This window comes from Aotus nancymaae, unplaced genomic scaffold, assembly GCF_030222135.1.
Source record: "Aotus nancymaae isolate 86718 unplaced genomic scaffold, 86718_ANA_hifiasm-v0.15.2.pri h1tg000015l_1, whole genome shotgun sequence".
NCBI classification, from domain to species: Eukaryota; Metazoa; Chordata; class Mammalia; order Primates; family Aotidae; genus Aotus; species Aotus nancymaae.
The window spans coordinates 3,466,950-3,492,117 of NW_026988427.1; the positions used below are offsets into that span (position 1 = coordinate 3,466,950).

The 25,168-nt window shown below is 50.2% G+C and overlaps 1 protein-coding gene across 1 annotated transcript in view; it reads right to left on the reverse strand.

The window, feature by feature from the left end:
• STK10 (serine/threonine kinase 10) overlaps positions 1–25,168 on the reverse strand; it is a 149,131-nt gene that overhangs the window by 116,531 nt on the left and 7,432 nt on the right. The window contains exon 2 of the mRNA XM_064376557.1: positions 371–535. Coding sequence (XP_064232627.1) covers positions 371–535 — 165 coding nt within the window. The remainder of the gene's footprint in view (positions 1–370; positions 536–25,168) is intronic.

Genomic DNA, 25,168 nt, shown 5'->3' on the forward strand with positions numbered 1-25,168 from the left:
TCCCACTAATCACTCTATGCGCTAGGTACTATTATTAGCCCCTCCTTACAGATGGAGAAACTAAGGCATGGAGAGGTTAGGAACTTGGTTAGGATTATTCAGCTTGTAAATAGCAGGGCTGGGATTCAAGGCCAGGCAGTAGAGCTTTAGAGTTCCTTCCTGCTCCAAATCACTGGTGCTCCTCCCAAGGGGGAGGCACCACAGGAAGGAGAAGGTAGGTGGCCAGGAGCTCCCCACTTCCCCATCCCCTTGCCCTGGTCCTTGCCCTCAAAGCAGATGCTGACAAAAAGCTGAAGACCTCAGGACCAAGCTAGCTCCAGAGCACCAGGCCGTGGGGGCTGAGCAGAGGAGGGCTGGGCGGCAGCCTTACCCACAGCTTCCCGTTGTGATAGTAGGCTCCCAGGAGCTTCACGATGTAGGGGTGGTCACAGGTGGCCAGGATCTCAATCTCCACGATGTAGTCCTCCAGCTCCTCCTCATTCTTGGTTTCAATGACTTTGGCCGCAGCCAAGGCACCCGTCTCCTTATTCTTGGCCTGCAAAGAGGAGACAGGGGAGGTCAACAAGGTATGCTCGGCAGGAAACTGACCTCTGGACGTGAGCCCAGAGCCCTGCATGAGTATGAAAACAGAGGCCGGATGTCCAGATGGGGACTGAGATGCTGAACCAGGACGTACATTGTTCTTGACAATAGCCAGTGCCACACATCATGTCTGTACTTAATAATATGTAACAACACACCCATACAATACTACGGAATACATAAAAATACAAGAATGAGACAGCTCTACAAATAACAACATAGAAAGACTGTGGATTTTTTCAGAAAAAAAAAAAAAAAAGAAAGAAAGAAACAACCAAGTCATTAAACAGTAAAAGTGGCACAATACTTTTTGCATAAAAATGTAAAACTACACCTTCATACATGCTCATAAGCATCTGTGAATGCATGGGAAACTCAAGAAAAATACTGCCTGATAGCAGGCTGGGGAGGGGTCGCAAATGCAGAGGCATTCAAAGGGTACTTTCACTCTGTTTAAAATTTAAAATCTAGGCCAGGCGTGATCCCAGCACTTTGGGAGGCCAAGGCAGGCAGATCACAAGGTCAGGAATTGGAGACCAGCCTGGCCAACATAGTGAAACCCCATCTTTACTAAAATATAAAAATTAGCTGGGTATGGTGGTGCATCCCTGCAGTCCCAGCTACTTGGGAGGCTGAGGCAGAATTGCTTGAACCCAGGAGGCAGAGGTTGCAGTGAGCAGAGACCATGTCATTGCACTCCAGCCTGGGTGACAGAGTGAGACTTTGTCTCAAAAGAAAATAAAAATTAAATCTGTTGAAAAAAAACTTTTTTTTTTTTTTTTTTGAGATGGAGTCTTCCTCTGTCACCCAGGCTGGAGTGCAGTGGCGTGATCACTGTTTACTGCAGCCTCTGCCTCCCAGGTTCAAGCGATTCTCCTGCCTCAGCCTCCCGAGTAGCTGGGACTACAGGCACGCGCCACCACACCCGGTTAATTTTTGTATTTTTAGTAGAGATGGGGTTTCACCATGTTGGCTGGGCTTGTCTTGAACTCCTGGCCTCAAGTGATCCGCCCACCTTGGCCTCCCAAAGTGCTGAAATTACAGGTGTGAGCCACTGCGCCTGGCCTAAAATTTATTTAAAATTTTTAATAGGAATGTTTGATGCATTTATTTGCAACAGTTCACATGCATTAACAGCAGAATGAAAAGGCAGTCTATGTGCCTACCAGTTGTGGTGGAGCCGCTTCGGAGATGCATGTCACCTGAGCAAAACGAGTCTTCCTTATCTGAGGAAAAAGAGTAAGAAGACTCCACACATACTGAGATGGCTATAGTTTTAAAAAATGGAAAATATTAAGTGCTGGTGAGGGCTGAAAATTAAAACCCTTGTGCATTGTTGGTAAGAATGTAAAATGGTGCAGCCAGTGTGAAAAACAGTTTGGCAGTTTCTCAAAAGGTTAAACATAGACCTACACTAGCAATTCTGCTCATAGGTATATACCCAAAGAAGCTCAAAGCAGGGACTCAAGGAGATATTTACATACTCATAGTAAGTGTGAAAACAACCCAAGTGTCCATCAGTAGATAAATGAATATTTGGGAGGCCAAGGCAGGCAGATCACTTGAAGTCAGGAGTTCAAGACCAGCCTGGCCAACATGGTGAAACCCCATCTCTAATAAAACTACAAAATTAGCTGGACGTGGTGGTGCACACCTGTAATCGCAGCTACTCAGGAAGCTGAAGCAGGAGAATCACTTGAACCCAGGAGGTGGAGGGTGCAGTGAGCTGAGATCACACCACTGCACTCCAGCCTGGATGACAGAGCAAGATTCCATCTCAAAAAAAAAGAAAAAAAAAAGAGAATGAATGAATAAACAAAATGTGGTATATCCACACACTAAAATATTCCACCATAAAAAGGAAGGCAATTCTGGCCGGGTGCAGTGGCTCATGCCTGTAATCCCAGCACTTTGAGAAGTCGAGACTGGCAGATCACCTGGGGTCAGGAGTTCAAGACCAGCCTGGCCAATATGGAGAACTTCTCTACTAAAAATACAAAATTAGCCAGGCGTGGTGCCACACTCAGCTAATCAGGAGGGATTCTCCTGCTAAGGCAGGAGAATCGCTTGAACCCAGGAGGTGGAGGTTGTGGTGAGCCAAGATCGTGCCATTGCACTCCAGCCTGGGCAACAAGAGCGAAACTCCATCTCAAAAAAAAAAAAAAAAAAAGGCAATTTCCTTTTTCACTTAACATAATGTTTTCAGGATTCATCTATGACACAAACTACATGGATGAATCCTGAAAACATTATGTTAAGTGAAATAAACCAGACACAAAAAGATATATATTGTATAACTCCACTTTCCTGAAGTACCCAGAGTAGCTGAAATCATGGAAAACATGATTCGGTAGAACAGAGTTTTCCAGGGCTTAGAAAGTGGGGAATGGGGAGTTATTGTTTAGTGGGTACAGATTTTTTTGTAGAGGGTGATAACAATTTTGAGGTATAGGTAGTGGTGATGGCTACACACTTGTGAACCAATTTAATGCCATTAAATTTACACTTAGAAATGGCCAAAATGACAAATATGATGTTCTGCATATTTTACCACAATTCAAAAGAGAATGAGAGAGAAATAACCATGTCAATGGAGCAAGCAGTCCCACTCTGTTCCACACAAGGAGCTGGTGTCTGGGAAATGGGAGGTGAGGACCCACAGTGCACTGGGGGTCCTTCGAGGACGTCAGTGGGGAATGCTGCAGCAAGCATTTCACTCACCCCACTGCATGGGGTTCTGGTGTTGAACAAGAACACATGGTGTGGCGTTGTGTCTCACACTTATAATCCTAGCACTTTGGGAGGCCAAGGCGGATGGCTTGCTTGAGTCCATGAGTTTAAGACCAGCCCGGGCAACAGAGCGAAATCCCACCCCTACAAAAAAATAAAAAGCAAAAACTAGCCGGGCATGATGGCACGCACCTGTAGTCCCAGCTGCTTGAGAGGCTGAGGCGGGAGGATTGCTTGAGCCCAGGAGGCGGAGGCTGCAGTGAGCTGAGATCTTGCCACTGCACTCCAGCCTGGGTGACAGAAAAAAAAAAAAAAAAAAAGGCCGGGTACAGTGGCTCACACCTGTAATCCTAGCACTTTGAGAGGCCAAGACAGGTAAATCGCCTGAGCTCAGGAGTTCGAGACCAGCCTGGGCAAGATGGTGAAACCCCATCTCTACCATAATACAAAAAAACAGCTGGGCATGGTGGTGGGCGCTTGTAATCCCAGCTACTTGGGAAGCTGAGGCAGGGAGAATGGCTTGAATCCGGGAGGTGAAGGTTGCAGTGAGCTGAGATCATGCCATTGCACTGTAGCCTGGGCAACAGAGTGAAACTCCATCTCAAAAAAAAAAAAAAAAAAAAAAAAAACACTCACATACACATTTCCTTACAAAATGGCCCCTAGCCAGGTGCAGTGTCTCACACCTGTAATCCCAGGACTCTGGAAGGCCGAGGTGGGCAGATCATCTGAGGTCAGGAGTTCGACACCAGCCTGGCCAACATGGTGAAACCCTGTCTCTACTGAAAAGTACAAAAATTAGCCAACTGTGGTGGTGCATGCCTGCAATCTCAGCTACTCAGGAGGTTGAGGGAGGAGAATTGCTTGAACCTGGGAGGCGGAGGTTGCAGTGAGCCGAGATTGCACAACAGCACTCTAGCCTGAGTGACAGAGTGAGATTCCATCTCAGAAAAAAAAAAAAATGGCCCCTAAAACCACTCTGCTCATCTGGAGACCTTAAAGAGCAGTCTATTGCAAAACACAGGGAAAATGGGCTCTGGACTGAGCATTATAGCTTAGTCTCCACCGTGGCACCTTCCTAGGGATAATACTGATCACACTCCACACTTGCCTTCCATGACAACTCTGGAATCTGACTGCTCCAGAAATTCTGGCTGGCCAAGTTATTCCTGCACATCTAGCTCCCCATAAATGACAAAGTCCATTCATTCCTGTCATTACAGGGACCTGAGGCTTCGGGATATTCCTGCATTACACAGACGGACGTGCAAGTCCAGGTTTAGAGGGGAAGTTGCGATTGGAACTGGGGAGTGGCACCAGAATTTGCATCTGGGTCCTCTAACGTCAAAATTCTGCACACTTTCCACCACTGTACAAGGTCTCCCTGTAATCTCCACCACTTAGAAGGTTCTACGACCCGAGGCCAATAGACACTTACCAGAGCACTACTGGGCCAGCCCTGCACAGAGTGCCCACAATACAGACACAGAGCGACCCTCTCCCTGGCCAGCTCGAAGCCTAGCTAGAGAGACATAGCTCTCTACTGAGAGTGACCAGACAGTATGCTTATGATGGGGTGAGGGAGATGGCACCTAACCCCACCAAGGAGCCTTCTGGAAGGAAGCAATACTTAGGGGTGGGCCAGGCACCTGTAATTCCAGCACTTTTGGAGGCTGAGGTGGGTGAATTGCTTGAGGTCAGGAGTTTGAAACCAACCTGGCCAACATGGTGAAACCCTGTCTCTACTAAAAATACAAAAAACTAGCCAGGGTGGTGGCGAATACCTATAGTCCTAGCTACTCAGGAGGCTGAGACAGGAGGCAGAGGTTGCAGTGAGCAGAAATTGTGCCACTGCACTCCAGCCTGGGCGACAGAGAGAGACTCCATCTCAAAAAGAAAAGAAATTACTGAGGGGTGGTACCAGCAGGCAATTTCTCTGCACATTTGCTTTTTGTATACTCATTCTCAGTTTAGATAAATAGTTCTTTCATTAATTGAGCTGCAAAGTTTCCAGGGTCCCATGTAGTGATAACAATATGTCACCTGTTATACAGAGTGGCCTCTTTCTCAGGGGTCCACTCTGCAAGCAGCACTGATCTGCACTGCTTATATGTCTTAGAGTATTGATCTCCCAGATCACCCTACAACGTGGTGCTATCGATATCTCACAGACAGAAAAGGAGACGATCCGAGGCAGGGTACCCTAGGAATCAGGCGGCAGAGTAGGCTTGGAACTAAGGCAGTACCATGCCCAGGTCTGCACACTCTTGGTGGCCACATTCTTCCTCCAGCCAAGTCTCTTGCATGCCAGAGTCTGGGATGCCTCCCATCCTGGGCCCAGGAGCCCAGTTCAGGGAAGGATATTTCATGACAGGCCATTTTCCAGAGCCTAGAATTAACCAGCTCACTTGGCTCTAATTCTGTGGGATCTTCTCCCCTAAACTTAATTTTGAAAGTTTGTTGAGGTTAGGCACAGTGGCTCATGCCTGTAATCCCAGCACTTTGGGAGGCCAAGGCGGGTGGCTAACCTTAAGTCAGGAGTTCGAGACCAGCCTAACCAACATAGTAAAACCCCATTGTAAGGCCGGTTGCCTTGCCGGGAGCTCGGACGCCCATCCCGCCCCCCCACCCCCCGACCCCCGGCTTTTTTCTGAAAGCTCAGACATGCTCGGGCATGTTCCCTTTTCCCCTTCTCGCACAGCCTGGCTTTCCCTTAAAGAACCCAGTATGCAAGCAGGGTCTTGTGATTCTAGCCAATAGCAGCCAAGTCTTTCTAGCCAATAGCAGCCGAGTCTTTCTAACCAATAGCAGCCGAGTAATTCTAACCAACAGCAGCCAAGTCCTGTATGCAAACAAAGGCTTGTAACCTTACCCAATAGTAGTCCTGCTCTCCCACAACCAATCGAGCTCCTTCACTCCCTATAAAACCCCACGCCTGAGAGGAGTCCGTGCGACTTCTCTGGCCCCTCCTGTCGGACAGCAGAACCTCGCCCGGGAGCCTGAATAAATTCCTTTATATTGGATCTTCTTGTGTTGGCCTCAGTTTCTTCCTTTTAAACTCGGCAAGAACAAACTTTACACCCATCTCTAGTAAAAATACAAAAATTAGCCAGGCCTGGTGGTGGGTACCTGTAATCCCAGCTACCTGGGAGGCTGAAGCAGGAGAATCACTTGAACCCAGGAGGTGGAGGTTGCAGCGAGCCAAGGTCACATACACTGCACTCCAGCCTGGATGACAGAGTGAGATTCAGTCTCAAACAAACAAACAAACAGCTTGTTTAGAATGCCTTAGCAACCAATCAATTAAGTTTCAGGTGCGTGTGCTCTCTCTCTCTCTCTCTCTCTCTCACACACACACACACACACACACACACACAGTCTTTAACTGATTGTGTCCCTGCTTTTTCATTTCTTGTAAAGCTGATTTTTGTACATCCCCACCAGAGGGCTGGCAAAGAATCCCTTCTTTCTGCACACATTGCTTTTTCTCTTCCTGCTCCTTCGCTTCCTCCTCTCCAAACCCAGAGAAGAGGTTAGGCCAGCTCTGTTCCTTTCCTGAGAGGAAGGTGGAGGGCTTAGTGGAGTGGCTAGAGCTAGGGCCAGTGACCAAGGCAACCACCTTGACCATGCTGAGCTGGGCAAGGGCCCCCCTTCAATCGCTCATCTTTCAGTCCTGAGAGCTGCTAAAGAAGGCTGCATGTCACCTTTTCCTGTGTTTCCTGAAAAGGGATGTTTTCTCCTGATGGTGGAAGAGGCCGAGGTGGGGACCATTTTCCAGGAGTGCACAAACCTTGCCTTGCTCACCATCCGGAAAGGCAGCATTGACCAGAGAGTCAGGCCTCAGCCAGTGCCAGTGTCAACGCAAGGCACACCCGCTACCCAGCACCTCACTCAGATTCCACAGAGACCAGAACCTGCCAGACAGAGGTTAGTAGGAACCGTGGACCAAAAAGTGACTTGGCCAAAATTAAATTCTTTCAAAGCAATCCATCACCTTGAGGCCACAGGGGAGGTAATACGGCTGATGATAAAAACAGCTAACACTGACTGAGCACTCTCTGTGTTCCAGGATGGGCTTTAAACAGAATTTCTCACTTCATCCTCCATCCAGCCCTTGAAGAGAAATATTATTCCCAGTTTACAGATGAGGAAACAGATTCAGAGAGGTGGGGTGATGTGCCTCAGGTCATACAGAGAGTGGGGTGGAGGGTGAGGGTTGGATCCAAATTCAAGCCTTCCTTACTCCAAAACATTTCCCCCAAAGACCTTTCCTGATGAGTGTCCAGCACTCCCTGCTCTATCTCCCTTTGCTAAAGATGAATGACAATCACAGCCAATAGCAACCACTCACATAGAGGGACTGCCTGGCAGCTGAGGAGTGCTCAGGCAGCCAGAACGTCATCCGCCAACAAACCTTTAAGACCAGCGTCGGCCTTGGTGCCTCCCATTTACCAAGCAAGCAGACTGAGGCTTGGGAATCCAGCAGGACTGTGAGCTGTCACAGTGGCCTCCTGACCGCCAGTCTAGTGTTCTCGGCCACTACACCACAGTGCCAGGAAGCAGCTTATTCCCTATTCATTCATTCAACCATTATTTACTTGGCTAAATTCCAGTGAACAGGACAAGTAGTTTCTACCTAGGAGAATTTGCATGAGGCAATCACTTGCCTCTCATATTATAATTCAACCTTCCCTGATTTTTCTTCAACAGGGGCCAACCTGCCCTCAGTTCCAGTCCCTAAACTGCAATATTTAGAAGAGGATAGGAACTCGGCCAATCAGAATACTCCGCTCCCTCTGGCCACAGTGATTGGCTCAAGAATAGGCACTGTGGTGGGGCGAGGTGGCTCACGCTTGTGATTTCAGCACTTTGGGAGGCCAAGGCAGGTGGATCACCTGAGGTCAGGAGTTTGAGACCAGGCTGGCCAACACAGTGAAACCCCATCTCTACTAAAAATACAAAAATTAGCTGGGTGTAATGGCGCATGCCTGTAGTCCCAGCTACTCGGGAGTCTGAGGCAGAAGAATTGCTTGAACCCAAGAGGCAGAGGTTGTGGTGAGCCGAGATTGCACCATTGCACTCCAGCCTGGGCAACAAGAGCAAAATTCTGTCTCAAAAAAAAAAAAATTAGCCAGGCATGGTGGCAGGCACCTGTAATCCCAGCTGCTCGGGAGGCTGAGGCAGGAGAATCACTTGAACCTGGGAGGTGGAGGTTGTAGTGAGCCAAGCTCGCACCATTGCACTCCAGGCTGGGCAACAAGAGTGAAACTGTCTCCAAAAAAAACAAATTGGCATGTGATCAAGTCAGCCAATGAAATGCAACCTCTCAACAACTGCTGAGCCAGCTGAGAATGCTGCAAGCCCTCCCTGACTTCTAGCCTCAAGCCTAGAGCCATCCTGCCCCTAACGGAGCCTGAAAATGAAACTAAGTCCAAGGCACTGAAGCTGAGACAGGGCATAAGAAGACAGTTTGATCCCTTCAATTAACTTTTACAACTCTCTATTAAGGGCTTGATTTTATATATAAGAAAACTGATGCTTAGAGAGATGAAGTCACCTGCCCAAGGTTACACAGCAGGTTCATAGGATTAGGAGCTGAATTCCGGCCAATGTGGGTTTAAATTCCATGTACCTGACTGCTTTGCCAGAGATGCCTGTATATTCTGCAAAAGTCCCGTCTGGGCCTCTACATAGCGGGAGGATGGATGGCAAAATGATGTCCAGCTCTCTCCCATGCTCTGACAAGGGCCATCTTAGGGAGTGGGTGAGTCTTGGAAAGTTAAGGGTGGTCCAAGTAGATGAGGCACATGTGGGAGTTGGCAGGCAAGAAACAGCATAAAGAACAAGTGGCTGTCTGTGGCCTCTGACGTCCGTCTCTCCCACCGGCCGAGGCAAGGCCGGGTTCCAGCACAGGATGCAGGGAGCCCCGGCCCAGCCTTCCACTGCTGGCCGGCACTGACTAACGGCTCAGCCCACACCCTTGAGAGCAGACACACAGTGGCCACTTGTGTTTTCTGGCCCAAGCACCTCTGTGGGAACAATCCTCCCCCTTGTGCCCGCAAGGGGCCCAGCCTGGAGGAGGTGGGGACATGCCTCCTGGCCGGGGCCCTGCTTCACCCAAGGGGCCCAGCCAGCCCAGTTAGGGGCTGGGGGCTTCCTGAAGAGTCAGCTGCACAGAGGCCAGCAGGGGACCGACCCCCAGGCTCTCCCCTTCCCTCCTGGCTGCCAGCTGATCAGTGTGTCGCTCCCTCAGCCTGCTGGGAAATAGCTGATACCACAGACCTTAGGAACGGGGGAGAACTTTAGCCACCCCTCCTTACCTGCAACTCCCCAAGCCCACCCTGCAGATGAGTAAACTGAGTCCACCAAGGCGAATGCAGAGACCAGGGTCCAATTTTGTGACATTCGTCTCATCTGTGACACAGATGTGTCTCAAGGAGAGTAAATGAGAACACAAGAGTCTGGGCACAGTGGCTTAGGCCTGTAATCCCAGCACTTTGAGAGGCCGAGGCGAGTGGATCATCTCAGGTCAGGAGTTGGAGACCAGCCTGACTAACATGGTGAAACCTCATCTCTACTAAAAAATTACAAAATTAGCTGGGCGTGATGGTAGGTGCCTGTAATCCCAGCTACTTGGGAGGCTGTGGCAGGAGAATTACTTGAACCCGGGAGACAAAGGTTGCAGTGAGCCTAGATCGTGCCATTGCACTCCAGCCTGGGAAACAAGAGTGAACTTCCATCTCAAAAAAAAAAAAAAGAGAGAGAGAGAGAACACAAGAGCAAAGAGCCCAGAGGGGCCCATCCCTGGGAGCATCCCTAATCTCAGGCCTGGGAGCCACTGGAGCTGCTTGGAAATTGACCCTGGGGCTGGGGAGTAGTGGGGGACCTGGCCAGCATCCATTCCCCCTTGTGGATTCAAAACTCAAGTTGCCTCTGGACACTGCCTCTCCCTCGCTCTGAGTCCAAGGGATTCATGGTGGGCTGACCTCACCCTGGGCCAGGGGCATATCCCAGGCCCAGCCAATCAGACGGCTGAACCAAGGGTGCCTGAAAATGAAACCTGCCACAGTCATTGGTTCAGAGATGCCTGGACATGGTCCCAAGGCAGGCCAACAGGGTTGTGTCTGGGTGACTTTTTACATTTGTTTTCGGTTGTTTGCATTTTTGCTGAAGTTAGCAGGGAAGCAGCTTTTTCTTTCTCTGGCGCTGCTAAGTGGATAGAATGAAAGGCTGGAGGGTCTTGTAGACCATCTTGCTGCTCCTTCAGAGTGGCTGCTGGAGGATAAGGCCAAGATGGCAGAAGTAGGGCTCACAAATGGAAGAAGGCAGAGTGCTGCTGGCTCTGTGGAGCACCTGATACCAGCTGTTCCTGAAGGCAGACTCTACCCATAGACATTTCAGTTGCATGAGCCAATAAACTCCCTTTGGACTCCTGCCATTTGTCACCAAGAAGGAAATCAGTTCCCTCTCTCTAGGGGTGTTCCAGCAAGGAACAGATATCTAGAGGAGTACCTCACCACATAACACATGTGTATCAAGGCCACCTTCATTCCCAAGCCCCCCATAACCGATAAGGTGACATTCACTGAGACCTCGCCAAAGAGCTGACTGATAATCTAGGATTTGGAGACGTACATGGGAAACGTGGTGACTAACAGGACACAGGCCAACAGAAATGATGGAATTCTTCTGCCAAAGGAATCTTCCTCCAAAAAATGAAAAGGATCATTTTACACTTAATAAATTACCAAAAACATGCAATTGTGACAATCCCAGCACTGGAGACAATGTAGTAAAATGGGCGAACTCGTTCCTGACGAGAATAGAAACTGATTCGATCTTTCAAAGACACCAATTGACAATAGGTTTTAAAAGCCATGAAAATACCCTTTCAGCCTATTATCCCTCATTTCTGAGAATTTAAGCCAGGAGATACTTTTAAGAAGCTAACAGGCCAGGCGCCGTGGCCCATGCCTGTAATCCCAGCACTTTGGGAGGCCAAGGCAGGCAGATCACGAGGTCAGGAATTCGAGACCAGCTGGCCAACACAGTGAAACCCTGTCTCTACTAAAAATATCAAAATTAGCTGGGTATGGTGGCACACGCCTGTAGTTCCAGCTACTTGGAAGGCTGAGGCAGGAAAATCGCTTGAACTCGGGAGGCGGAGGTTGTGGTGAGCCAAGATCACCCCACTGCACTCCAACCTGGGCGGCTCCATCTCAAAAAAAAAAGACAACAAAAGAAATGTACTAGGATCATGTTCAGTTTATATTAGTCCACAGTAATGGAAAAGAAAAAGGGTGAAATCACTTAAGACAACGGTTACATTAACTTAATGGGATATTAAGCAACCCTTTAAATGATAAACAAAAAGATAATACAGTAATGAGAAAAAAATACTTAAGTCATAATAATAAATAACAAAATAGGATAATGAAATTGTAACTAGGCTACAATTTTCTTTTGGGAACACTGCATGTGCCTATGGACAAGGACGAGCTAAAACACAGCATAATGAAGTCAAGTGGTTTATAAAGATGATTTTGACCCAGTGACATCTGGCAATTATCCACAGGGGTCCAGTGAGGGCAGACTGGGGCTGGTGCAAAGCAGCCTCCCACAGAGAAAGAGACCACTTCATCTGACCTCGCCTTAAGTGTTCCAGAGACAGACACCTCGTTCTTTCGGAGCCCACTTGAGCTGCGCTGTCTGATGCAGGGGCTACTAGCCCACGTGGCTATTTAAATTAATAAATATGAAACGAAAATTTAGTTTCTCAGTTGCATTAGCCACATTTCACGTGCTACCACACTGTGGCTACCATATTGAACAGAGCAAGTACAGAACACTTCCAACACTGTGGCAAGTCCAGCCCCAGCCCTCCCTGGCAGAAAATGCCTCTTCAGAGGTAAGAGAGCATCTAAAACTCACCCCACTGTCCCAGACCCAGCCTTGGAAACATGGGTTTCTTTTTCTAGGAAGCAAAAGGGGACGTGTACAGGGAATCAGCCGAGGAACCCCACCCAGCGATCATTTGCTAGGGAGGTCTCCTAGCAACCTGGCTAGGTGGCAGGCATGAGGAAAGGCTCCCAGCTGACCTGTCAGATGAAAAGCCTGGGTGTGGGTCAGAGCCAAAAAACGGAGCAGTCAGGGCTCAGGGTTTCTCTTTCCCCATCGTTATTCTGGATAGCTGTGCCAGGCATGTGTCAAATGTGGTTCGGGGCACTGCAACCAAAGCAGGGCTTGATCTGGGTGTCACGCAGTGTACAGCTGTGCTGTCCCCGTCTGAACACAGTTCATCTTTGCATGGTGATGAATGTTGCCAATTGCAAGAAGGGCTGCGACTCCATTTAGGAGAGAGAAAATCTAGCCCCAGAGAAAACCAGGGTCACAGCAGAACTGACTATGTGCAGGAAAAGGGCCCAACATAAAGCCAAAGGGGGTGATGTGAGGACAGCAGACACAGAGCTGGGGTGGCCAGCTGACGTGGGCTTGAGTTTAGAGCCCATGAAGGCCCCTGGCTGGCAGGCGTGAGTCAGCGGAGGACAGGAGCCTTGTGCACCACAGGCCTGGGCCTTGGGAGGCCCATGTCCTTGCGGGCTCAGGATGAAAAAGGCCTGCCAAAGCCTCTTATGATCTCTTGCTACAGGGCAATCAGCAGCCCGCCTTTCTCCAGCACAGGCCCATGAAGTATGCAGAGGTACCGCCATCTCCTTTTATTGAAGAGAAAAGGGAGGCCCAGGCAGAGAAGCTGACTTGTCCCAGGTCACACAGCTGGGAGGGGCTGGCAGGCCTGGAGCTCAGCTCTGGCTCTCTGCCCAGTGCTCTCTGCCCTCAGCAGCCCACCAAAGTGGTCATGCCAGGGGTCTCCCACCCAGCTGCTCAGTGTGCTCAGTGTGCCAGTCCTGCTTCCCATCTTTCCCTCCTTGGTCTTCAACCAGAAACTCTCCTGGTGAACCCTCAATGGCTGCTTGCTGCTGACAAGCTAATGCCCGCGCTCCCTGGCCCGACGCTCAGGACCCTCACAATCTGCCCCTGCCCACTTCCCCCAGGGTCCCACCACTCCCTCTCACTCATCCCCATGCCTGCTCCCTACCTCCCAGCCCTCTTCACGCTCCCTCCTCTACATGGAATGCCTCCTCCCCACCTGTGTTTAATCAGCCAGCAAAATCTAACTCAACTCCAACCTAGCCCATGACATCTTCCCCAGAACCCCAGCCCACCTCCCCTACTAGAATCTCTTTGCACCTTGTTAAGGCTTTCATCACAGACTGCCCTGTACCCTGGGCATTTGTATCGCAGCTTCTCTGACCTGGCTGTGATCTTTGAAAAGTTAAGCCCACCTGACTCCTCTCAGTTTACCCCAAAGCTCCTGGCGCGGAACAGCCATTGCACTCCAGCCTGGGTAACAAGAGCGAAACTCCGTTTCAAAAAAAAAAAAAAGTCAATTTTATCCACGACATATTTCTATTTCTGAATCTCTGGCTGTTCCCCAGTTTTGAAAGATGGTACCTCTTTCTTTACCTCGCAGGAGCCAAAGCCTTCGACTGGGCCAGGATGTACACAGCTGAGTCCTGCCAAGCAGAGAGAAACCACTTCCCAATCAATCATCACCATGCCAAGTTTCAGCTCAACGACAAACGAGATGGCCAAGTTTCAGAACAAGTGACACTTAAGGATGGCAAAGATTATGAAGCCCAACAGCAGGAGTGACACGGCTTCCAAAGACTTGCCTTGCATACCATCTCCCTCGGGCCACCCACCCTGGCACAGCTCAGGGAAATGTTGAGCTGCAAAAGTTGTGAACCAGCAAATAAAGAAAGGAAACCCAAACGGGACTGGCCCAAAGATACCAAGTCTTGGCCTTGGCTGAAAACCGGGGCAACCTGTCCAACTTGGCTGGGGATGTGGGAGCCCTCAGATCTCAGCTCTTCAAAAACAACGGGGAATCCAACCCCACATATCACTGATAAAGGAAGCGTGAAAGGTGCCCATGGGCTCTGCCTCCTTGCAGGGGGCTGCTCCCACCTTTCCCAGGCTCCTCTCTACCAAGAGGAGGACAGCGAGACTCGATGCGGAATTGCGGAGGGGAGAGGACTCGGGGGTCCACTGCACTTTCTGGAGGGCCACCTACGCCTCCTGCCTCCACATGTTTAAGGCAGTCATTTAATCTTCACTGCAACCTTGGGGGTCGCGTCCTTTCGTGAACTCTGTTTTGCAGACAGTATCAAACCTCAGAGCCATTAAGGTCAGCTTGTTTATTCCATCAACAGTCTTCGTGGTCCTAAAGTAACATCTGTTCATTAAAGACAATCTTAAAAATATAATGGTACAAAGAAGAAAATCAAAACCTTTCATAATCCCAGAGAGAACTGCCTTTGGTATTCTATGGTGGGACATTCTTGGAACTGTTTTCCAATCCCAGCTCTAACACTTCCCAGCTGTGTGCCCTGGGGGGGACCTCTTTGTCCTCCCTCCCCAGCCTTTTATACCTTTATATAATGAAGATGTTAACCACTCCTCCTCCAGAGGCTGTTGTGAGCATTTAATGAGTTCAGATGTGAAAGGCGCTTAGAAGGGGCTTGGTCCTTGGCTGGGCACTGTGGCTCAAACTTGTAATCCCAGCACTTTGGGAGGCCGAGGCAGGCAGATCACCTGAGGTCAGGAGTTCGAAACCAGCCCAGTCATCAGGGTGAAACCCATCTCTACTAAAAATACAAAAATTAGCTAGGTGTGGTAGCACATGTCTGTAGTCCCAGTTACTCAGGGAGGCTGAGGCAGGAAAGTCACTAGAACTCGGGAGGTGGACGTTGCAATGAGCCGAGACCATGCCACTGCACTCCAGCCTGAGCGACACAGCAAGACTCTGATCTTGAATAGAATACAATAGAATAGAATAGGCTGGGTCCAGAGTAAAAGTTCATAAATGTTCTGTCACTGTATTCTCTCTGGTCACAAATATACTCTTCCATATTTTATAAAATTGGGATTAAACTGTATACACTGGTCATTCTCACTTTCACTTAACAGTATGGCATGGCTGGGCATGGTGGATCATGCCTGTAATCCCACTGTAATTTCAGCACTTTGGGAGACAAGGTGGGTGGATCACCTGAGGTCAGAAGTTTGAGACCAGCATGACCAACATGGTGAAACCCTGTCTCTACCAAAAATACAAAATTAGCCGGGCGTGGTGGCGCACATCTGTAGTCCCAGCTACTCCAGAGGCTGAGGCAGGAGAATCGCTTGAACCCAGGAGGCGGAGGTCGCAATGAGCTGAGATGGCGCCATCACACTTCAGCCTGGAGACAAAAGGGAAACTCTGTCTCAAAAAAAATCAAACAGTATGTCATGAACAACCCTTCGGAGCACAAAACACTCTTCCCAGTGTCACCTCCAGTAGTGGCAGAATGTTCCACTGAGTGACAGGACCCTCATCTACTTGAGCAGCTCCCTATCATGGAGCCATGCTACACTGGTCACGTGGTGCCACATCCAAACACCTAGACTTTGATTGACACGTTGTCAAATGCTCTCCAAATGACAGGACCAAGCTATACCCATGTTCCGCCAACACCAGATACAATTCAGGTATGAAACTGGGCTTGGGTTGGTTCTGCCACATCTGGCTGTGTGTCCTTGGTACTGGGCTCATGACGGTGCAGGTGTGAAGATGTCTATGTCCCACTGTGAGAGACACTACTGTCCCTATTTTGCAGAAAAGAAAACCAAGTTTCAGATGGGTGACATCACTTGCCCAAGGTCACGCAGCAAGGCCAACAGCTAAGCAGGCACTTATAAGATGAACAGCATCCCCAAGTCAAACGCCTCTAAGGTGGTCAGGTGTGGTAGCTCACGCCTATAATCCTAGCACTTTGAGAGGCTGAGGCAGGTGGATCACTTGAGGTCAGGAGTTCAAGACCAGCCTGGCCAATATGGTGAAACCCTGTCTCTAATAAAAATACAAAAATTAGCAGGCATGGTAGCACGTGCCTGTAAGCTACTTGGGAGGCTGAAGCAGGGCAATCGCTTGAACCCAGGAAGCGGAGGTTGCAGTGAGCTGAGATCATGTCACTGCACTCTAGGCTGGGCGACAGAGTAAGACTCTGCCTCAAAAAACAAAAAAAAGAAAAGAAACCTCTGAGGCGAGGAGCCTTGCATGGAGGGGGTGCTTCAGGGGTCTTCCACTAGCCACCACAGATGGTCCTGCAGCCAGACCAGAGGCACCCAGTCACCTCTCCCCAGCCCAGAGATGAGTTTCCTGTCATCTCAAAGTCAGTGGCGGAGGGGGAGTGGAGGACGGTGAGGGCCCTAAGAAAGAAGGGGTCTCGAGAAGGGGCTCCCCAGCCCAGCACCAGCGCCCACTAAGACGCAAAGCAAGGGTAGAAAGAATCTCAGGGAGGCTCGCCAGCGCTGACAGGGGTCATTGCCTCTGGGTGACAATGTTGGCTCTGACAGCGGCAGCCGCCTCAGAGGGCCAAGCCTGGGCTCCCAGACAAGACGGTGGAGCTTTCCAGGAAGGAGAGAGAAGGGAAGCAAGGCATCAGCATTAGCTTCTTTCTCCAGGGCATGAAGGCCGCATGCGCTCAGCTACAACTCACCCTGGGGCAGGCACAGAGCTGAGACCTTACACTCATCCCACCAGATCCCCCACTAGCCCTGTGCAGGCTCCAGGCTGGGAGGCAGTCTTCTTTTATCTTTATAACACAGAGAAATCAGCAAACTTCAGGCTGATCCCAGAACCCTTCACACGCCCCCACCCAGAAGCACCCTCCAGTGTAACAGGCAAGGGAGGGGCTCAGGGCCTCAAGGAAATCTGCCTCTGTCAAGCCCCAGGAAGTCACCCCGCAGAAATGAGAACAATCACAGTCACAACAGCCACATTTGCATCTTCTGTGCGAGGCAGGACAGTGAGGGCTGGCCACAAGCATCAATCTGGGGCAAAGTGCTGTTCTGATTTAGATGTCACAGCTCAAGATGCTGAGGATCAGAGGGGTGAGGTGACTTGCCCAAAGTCACACAGTAAACAGGCAGGGAAGCTAGGACGAAACTCAGAATTGATCCCAGAGCCACATCATAACCACAGAGCAGCCTCCCGAGGGCAGCCACGTCATAAGCACAGTGCGGGGTCTGCCCAGAAAGAGGGAATAAGCGAGGCCTGCCATTCACTCACTCATCCTTTCATTCGCTCAGCAAGTATTTCTTATTTTTTATTTTTTGAGATGGAGTTTCGCTCTTTGCCCAGGCTGGAGTGCAATGGCATAATCTTCGCTCACTGCAACCTCTGCCTCCCAGGTTCAAGCGATTCTCCTGCCTCAGCCTCCTGAGTTGCTGGAATCACAGGCACCTGACACCACACCTGGCTAATTTCTGTATTTTTAGTAGAGACGGGGTTTCACCATGTTGGCCAGGCTGGTCTCGAACTCCTGACTTCAAGTAATCCACCCACCTCGACCTCCCAAAGTGCTGGGATTACAGGTGTGAGCCACCCCACGCCTGCAGCTCAGCAGGTATCAACTGAGCATCTACCCTCCTAGGCCCTGTTCCAAATGCCAGGGACAAAAGAGAAGAATCACTCCCTGCCCTCGGGGACTTCACATCTGCTGGGGAGGACAGAAAATAAACAAGGAGACACTCAAGGGAATCCCAGTTTGTAACAACCGCCCTGAAGGCAATCTACAGGCAGCTGCCACCATGGTCAGGGACGGGCCTCTCTGAGGAGGGAATCTGAGTTGAGAGCCCGAGAATGAGGAGGAGACAGCTGTACAGAGTCACAGAGTGGCAGGAGGGGAACCCGTCCAGAAGCAGAAAGGAGCTGTGCTTACCTCAGCTCCTCCCAGAGGCCCCACTGGCCTCCACCACCTTCCACCACCCAACCCAGGCTGGCTGGAGTTAACTATTCAGCCACCAGTGCCTGGGTCAAGGGCCTCCTCTTCCCAATCCTTCCCCCCAAGTCTTAGGTGTCTAATTCTGGCTCTGGCAGAGCCTGTTTTTTGTTGTTACTGTTTTCAGTCAGGGTCTTACTCTGTCACCCAGACTGGAGTGCAGTGGCGTGATCACAGCTTGCTGCAGCCTTGAACTCATGGCCTCAAGTGATCCTCTTGCCTTGGCCTCTAGAGTAGCTAGGACTACAGTTGGTGCCACCACACCTGGATAATTTTTAATTTTTTTTTTTTTTGAGACAGAGTCTTGCTCTGTAGCCCAGGCTGGAGTGCGGTGGCACAATATCGGCTCACTGCAACCTCCAACTCCTGGGCTTAAGTGATTCTCCTGCCTCAGCCTCCCGAGTAGCTGGGTCTACAAGCACCTGCCACCACGCCCAGCTCATTTTTGTATTTTTAGTAGAGACGGGGTTTCACCATGTTGGCCAGGCTGGTCTCAAACTCCTGACCTCAGGTGATCCGCCTACCTTGACCTCCCAAAGTGCTGGGATTACAGGTGTGAGCCACCACACCCAGCTAACTTTAAATTTTTTGGAAGAGATGGAGTCTTCCTATATTTCCTAGGCTGGGTGTGAACTCCTGGCCTCAGGCTATCCTCCTACTTTGGCCACCCAAAGTGCTGGGATTACAGACGTGACTCACTGTGCTAGCCCTGGTATAGCCTGTTAGTAAGAAAATATCAGTAAGCTATTCAGGAAGAAGGAGAAAAATGCATCACAGGGGAAGCAGAGAGAAAGGGGAAGAGAAAGAGTGAAGGGGAAGGTGAGTTGGGGGAGAGAGGAAGAAGGGAGGAGGAGTCCTTTCGGCACCCGCCCTCCTTGCCCTCCTTGCTCTGCTGACGGGACCCAGAGACACCCTGCACTGCAGGCAGCTTCAGTCCCAGCAGCCCCACCCACAGGGTGCCAGGAGGGGCCCCAGGAGCACTCGGCTTCCCTGCCCTGGCGCCCACCCCTTTCCCCTGCCACTTCCTGTGCTAGTCCTGCCTACACCCCTCACCACTTCCTCTTCATGAGAGGCCACCATCCATCGCCATCCAGCTGAGGCAGGCTTGCAAAGAAGGTGACCTTCCTGGGCACAGAAACCACAAGGCCAAGAGCAGACGCCGTGTTGAAGCGACCGTGGACTGCCCAACAAGCCCCTTTGTTTTTCTCTCTGGGCTTTGCAAGAGAAAAGAGACAGGCTCCTGGCCAGAGAGATCTCAGTGCAAGTCCCAGCTCTGCCATAAAAAAGCTGTGTGACCCTGAGTAAGTCACTGTACCCCTCTGGGCCTCTGCTTCATCAGGTGTGGAGTGAGGGTATCCCCCTGCCTTTCATGGGGATAGAAGAATAAATGATGGACAGATAAGAACTGAGCAAAAGTCAACTCCCTACTCATCTACCTTGTTCACTTTGGAACCCACAGGGCCTGGCACAAGAATAGTCTGTTAAGTGCTCAATAAACAGTCTAGAGCTAACACCTATGTGACTTCTTCCAGTGTCCTAGACCAAGTGGTTTCCATGGGTTATCTCATTTCATCTTCCAACAGCCCTATGCGATTGTACCATTACCAGCACCATTTCACAGCTTGAGAAACTGAGGCAGAGATAAGTAAATTCCTCAGGATCACCCAACCTGCAAGACGTAGAGCCAGGCACCGGACACGGTGGCTCACGCCTGTATAATCCCAGCACTTTGGGAGTCCGAGGTGGGCAGATCACCTGAGGTCAAGAGTTCAAGACCAGCCTGACGAACATGGAGAAACCTTGTCTCTACTAAAAATACAAAATTAGCCAGGCATGGTAGCGCATGCCTGTAATCCCAGCCACTTTGGAGGCTGAGGCAGGAAGAAGAATCTCTTGAACTCAGAAGGTGGAGGTTGCAGTGGGCTGCGATCATGCCACTGCACTCAAGCCTGGGCGAAGGAGTGAGACTCTGTCCCCCCAAAAAAAAAAAATGACCCCAGAAGGCTAGCTCTCCCACTGTCCCTTCCACTATGGGAGGACACAGCAAGAAGGCACCATGTATGGAGCTGAGCAGGCCCTCACTAGACACCAACTCTGTGAGAGCCTTGATCTTGGACTTCCCAGCCTCCAAACCATGAGAAATAAAATGTTTACTGTTTGCAAGTCACCAAGTGTATGGTATTTTGTATGGCAACCCGAATGAGCCATGCCCCCAAATGCTATTGCAGATCTGGCCCTGCCCTTGGCCATGCTCAGTTCCCAAATCCAATGACCACTGGGTTTGAGAAGGTAACACTAGAGGCCAGATGTGTCAAGCCCAACACAGTAGCCACTAGCCACCTGTCACTGTCGAGCACCTGACACATGGCCACGCAAAGGGAGATGTGCCATTAGAGCAACACCCACCGATTTCAAAGACTTCGCATGAAAAAGGACTTAGCACATTGCTTTAATTTCACATTTATCACATGCTGAAGTGATAAATATACCATTGAACTTCATTTCCCTATTTTTCCTCTGGTTTGAATGAGATGACTAGAAAAGCTGCCATTGCCTGTGTGGCCTGTGTGACACTCCCTTGGACAGCATCATTGGCCCAGATGCAGAAGGGACCAACTTATCTTATTATTATCATATTTTTTTTGAGACAGAATCTTGCTGTTGCCCAGGCTGGAGTATAGTGGTGCGATCTCAGCTCACTGGAACCTTTACCTCCCAGGTTCAAGTGTGTCTCCTGCCTCAGCCTCCCGAGTAGCTGAAACTACAGGTGTGCACCACCATGCCTGGCTAATTTTTGTATTTTTAGTAGAAATGAGGTTTCACCATGTTGGCCAGGCTGGTCTCCAACTCCTGACGTCAGGCGATCCACCCATCTCAGCCTCCCAAAGTGCTAGGATTACAGGCGTGAGCCACTGTGCCTGGCCCAGGACCAGCTTATCTGATACTTAGAAGGCAGAAATCTGGGACTTTCTGTGAAATCTCTTCATTTAAAAATCCTGGCAATCAATTTAAATTTAGTTCAACTCCCATGGGGGCCACACTGCACGGCCCCATCTTCAGGCCACATCGGGCCTAACAGCCAGCAGTCAGCAACGTCGGGCCTCAATGGGCCGGCCTCTCTCCCGGCCTGGACTTCCTTCTCTCCACCTTATCACCATCCCGCCTGCTGTACCAGGTGGAAGCTTCCCCGCTCATGGCTGCCTGCCTGTTTGTCCCTGTACAACTGTCATGGCACGCACCTTCCTGTCTCCTCCCCCACAACACACTAGAAGCAGCAGGGGAGGCCACCTTCTTATCCTGAGCACCTACTGTGGCCAACTGAATACCCGCTGTGTGAGCTACTGATGTGATTCCCACAGTAGCCCCCGAGGACGTAGTCAGCCCCACTGTACTCATGGGGAAGCCGAGACAAGCCACTCGCCTGAAAGGACACAGTGGCTACATGGGACAGCCAGGATGCAAACCCCGGCTTCTCTGGCTGCAAGGCCCATCTTTCATTGCACACCCAGAGACCTGGCACAGGAGGTCAGCAAATACTGCCTGCCAGGCTGAATAAAGAAATGTCAGAAGTTTGAGACCAGTCTCATTCACCTGCACCAGGCAGTGGTTCTCAGATGGAGCCATTATGCCTCCCTCCCCCATGGAGCATGTGGCAATGTCTGGGGACACTTTTAGTTGCCACAACTGCGAGGAGGTGTTCTGGCATCCAGTGGGTAGAAGCCAGCGATCCTGTGGAACATCCTATAATGCGCAGGACAGCTTATCACAAAGAAGAACCCGCCCAAAATGCCAGTCGTGCCAGGTGAGGAAGCCTTGGCATGAGGGCTATGCTATGAACACTGAAGTATCTGGCCTTGTCCCCAGTTCAAGACATAGTGGCGGGTCAGGAACTTCTCCATCGGACACCAAGAGCATCAATAATAACACCTCATCATCATTTCCTGAGCCCTTCCTGGGTGGGGATCAGACGCTAAACACATCACCTCCTCCATTCCTCTCAGCCCTGTAACCAACCCCATTTTGCAGACACAAGACTCAGGTTCAGAAGAGGAGGTGGCCGCCTACGTGGGGTTCAAACAGGGCCAGGACTGGGACCCAGATCCTACTGAGCCCCAAATCTCTTCCCTTCACCACCGCCATTCCACTACCCTCAATGGCAGTGGGCCTGGGAGTGACCACCCAGGGCTGTTCTGGGGTCTATGGGGTGACAGCCTCTGGAGAGCTCCCCCAGTCTAGGTAACCTCAGGAGGCCAGGCCACAGGAGAGTCCTAGATGGAGGGCGGGTCCATCTGTTTCAGTCCCTTCCCCCTGCTTGCTTTCGCATCGGCCAAAAACATTCCCAGAATGGCCAGTGTGAAATCAGTCCCGAAGGGCTGCGGGCACGGCCCCACACAGAAGCCAGACTCCCTTGAAGGGAGTCATCCCCAGGAAGCTCAGACCCCCTTCGTTTGGGGGCTGAGTCACCCACTCACAATAGCATGGACTTGGGTTTAAAAATACTTGGCTGAGCGGAAACAAGGTTACTGCCTGAGGGCAGATCTCTTTCCGGAGGAGGAGGGGAGCACTGCGACCTTGGGCAGCCCCAGAGGAAGCGGAAACCCAAGCTATCAAACTAGTAGGCAGGAGAGGAGGTGAAAGGAGAAGGCCCCTGGCCCAGGGAGGGGCAAGAAGGCCTGGGAGGGCTCCTGCCTCACTTAACCTGGGCTTCCTCTCAACCAGGCAGGGAGGGCAGAATGTCACATCACTCCTAAAGCCAGCACACAGCAGGGGCATCTAAGCTCTGCACAGCACCTGCCAAGGCCCCCTGTGTAATTGAGGGGTCTGAGAGGACTTGGGGATTGGTCCTCAGCAATAGCAAGAGACAAAAGGGACCTGTATTAATTTATCTCATTTTATTTTTAAAATCACCCTCCATTAGGCATACGCTTTGACGTAGTAATTCCCTTTGAAAGTCTAGCCTAGGCCGGGCGTGGTGGCTCACACCTGTAGTCCCAGCACTTTGGGAGGAGGAGGTGGGCAGATCCCCTGAGGTCAGGAGTTCGAGACCAGCCTGGCCAACATGGCAAAACTCCATCTCTACTAAAAATGCAAAAATTAGCCTGTGCACGGTGGCGGGCACCTATAATCCCAGCTACTCGGGAGTCCAAGGCAGGAGAATCACTTGAACCTGGGAGGCAGAGGTTGCAGTGAGCCAAGATGGTGCCACTACACTCCAGCCTGGGTAAAAAAGTGAGACTCCATCTGAAAAAAATATATATCTAGCCTAAAAAATAATTTAAAATACAGTTAACAACAGGGTGCAGTGGCTCATGTCTGTAATCTCAGCACTTTGGGAGGCCAAGGCGGGTGGATCACTTGAGGTCAGGAATTCCAGGAATTCCAGACCAGTCTGGCCAACATGATGAAACCCCGTCCCTATTAAAAATAGAAAATATATATATACGTATATTAGCCTGGCATGGTGGCGCACACCTGTAATCCCAGCTACTCAAGAGGCTGGGGCAGGAGAATCACTTGAACCCAGGAAGCAGAGGTTGCAGTGAGTCGAGATCACACCACTCAGTCTGGGGGACAGAGTGAGACTCCGTCTCAAATAAAATAAAATACAGCAAGAACTGTACAAAGCTGTTCATCAAGATACAGTCACCTCTGTGAAAACCCTTATTTCGAACCTGCCAACTTTGCTTCAACACCATCGACATGCTAGGGACTGACTCTGAGCATTAGCTAAGGTCGTGTTTGCTTACGTACAGAAACAGCAAGTGAATGCAGTAGGTGAATGCAGAAAACTGCTTTCAGCTGATCTGGGTGTTGAAAGAATGCACAAAACACACAGGCACACACCTCCAACATCCATCAACCGCCTTTGAGCCCCACCCATGTGCATCTGCCATCAGATGATACGCGCATGCACCTCCTTCCACAGCCTCCCACACTGCTGCCTTCCCAGCACCCTCGCACACCCATGTGGCGCATCTTTTTTAAGTAAAATGCCTACTTACTGCAGCATGTGTGTGTGTGTGTCTTCTCCACGTAACTTGTGTAAAACTACACTACTGGTTTTTAGATTCTGAACTTTTTTTAAAAGATGCCACTGATGAAGTTCTTGAGTGCTGTGCTCTCAACCCCATTTTTCCCACAAGACCTCTAGTATTTACTGCATGATTTTGCATAGCTCTGTGGTTTTTACAAAGGCATAATTGTCTTCTATTACATATTAAGTAAAGTGCCTAGCACAGTGTCTGGCATATGATTATTTAATCTATTTTAAATTTTTTTCCCTTTTTTGAGACAGTCTTGCTCTATCCCCCAGGCTGGAGTGCAGTGGCACGAGCTCAGCTCACTGCAACCTCCGCCTCCTGGGTTCAAGCGATTCTCCTGCCTCAGCCTCCCCGAGCAGCTGGGATTACAGGCACCTGCCACCATGCCAGGCTAATTTCTGTATTTTTAGTAGAGACAAGGTTTCGCCCTGTTGGCCAGGCTGGTCTCAAACTCCTGACCTCAGGTGATCCTCCCACCTTGGCCTCCCAAAGTGTTGTGATTACATGTGTGAGCCACCGTGCCCAGCCATATTTTAACTTCTTAATAGTAAATAATAGTAATAATAATAAGGAGGAGATAATTACTTAAATATCCAATAAGATTAGGGTCAAGATGGCCAGGTGCAGTGGCTCACACCTGTAACCACAGCACCTTGGGAGGCCGAGGTAGGTGAATGAAATGAGGTCAAGAGTTCAAGACCAGCCTAGCCAACATGGCAAAACCTCATTTCTACTAAAAACACAAAAATTAGCTGGGCATGGTGGCATGCACCTGTAGTCCTAGTTACTTGGGAGGCTGAGGCAGGAGAATCAGTTGAACCTGGGAGGCAGAGGTTGCAGTGAGCCAAGATTGTGCCATTGCACTCCAGCCTGGACAACAGAGCCAGACACTGTCACAAAAAAAAAAAAAAGATTAGGATTAAGAGGGCC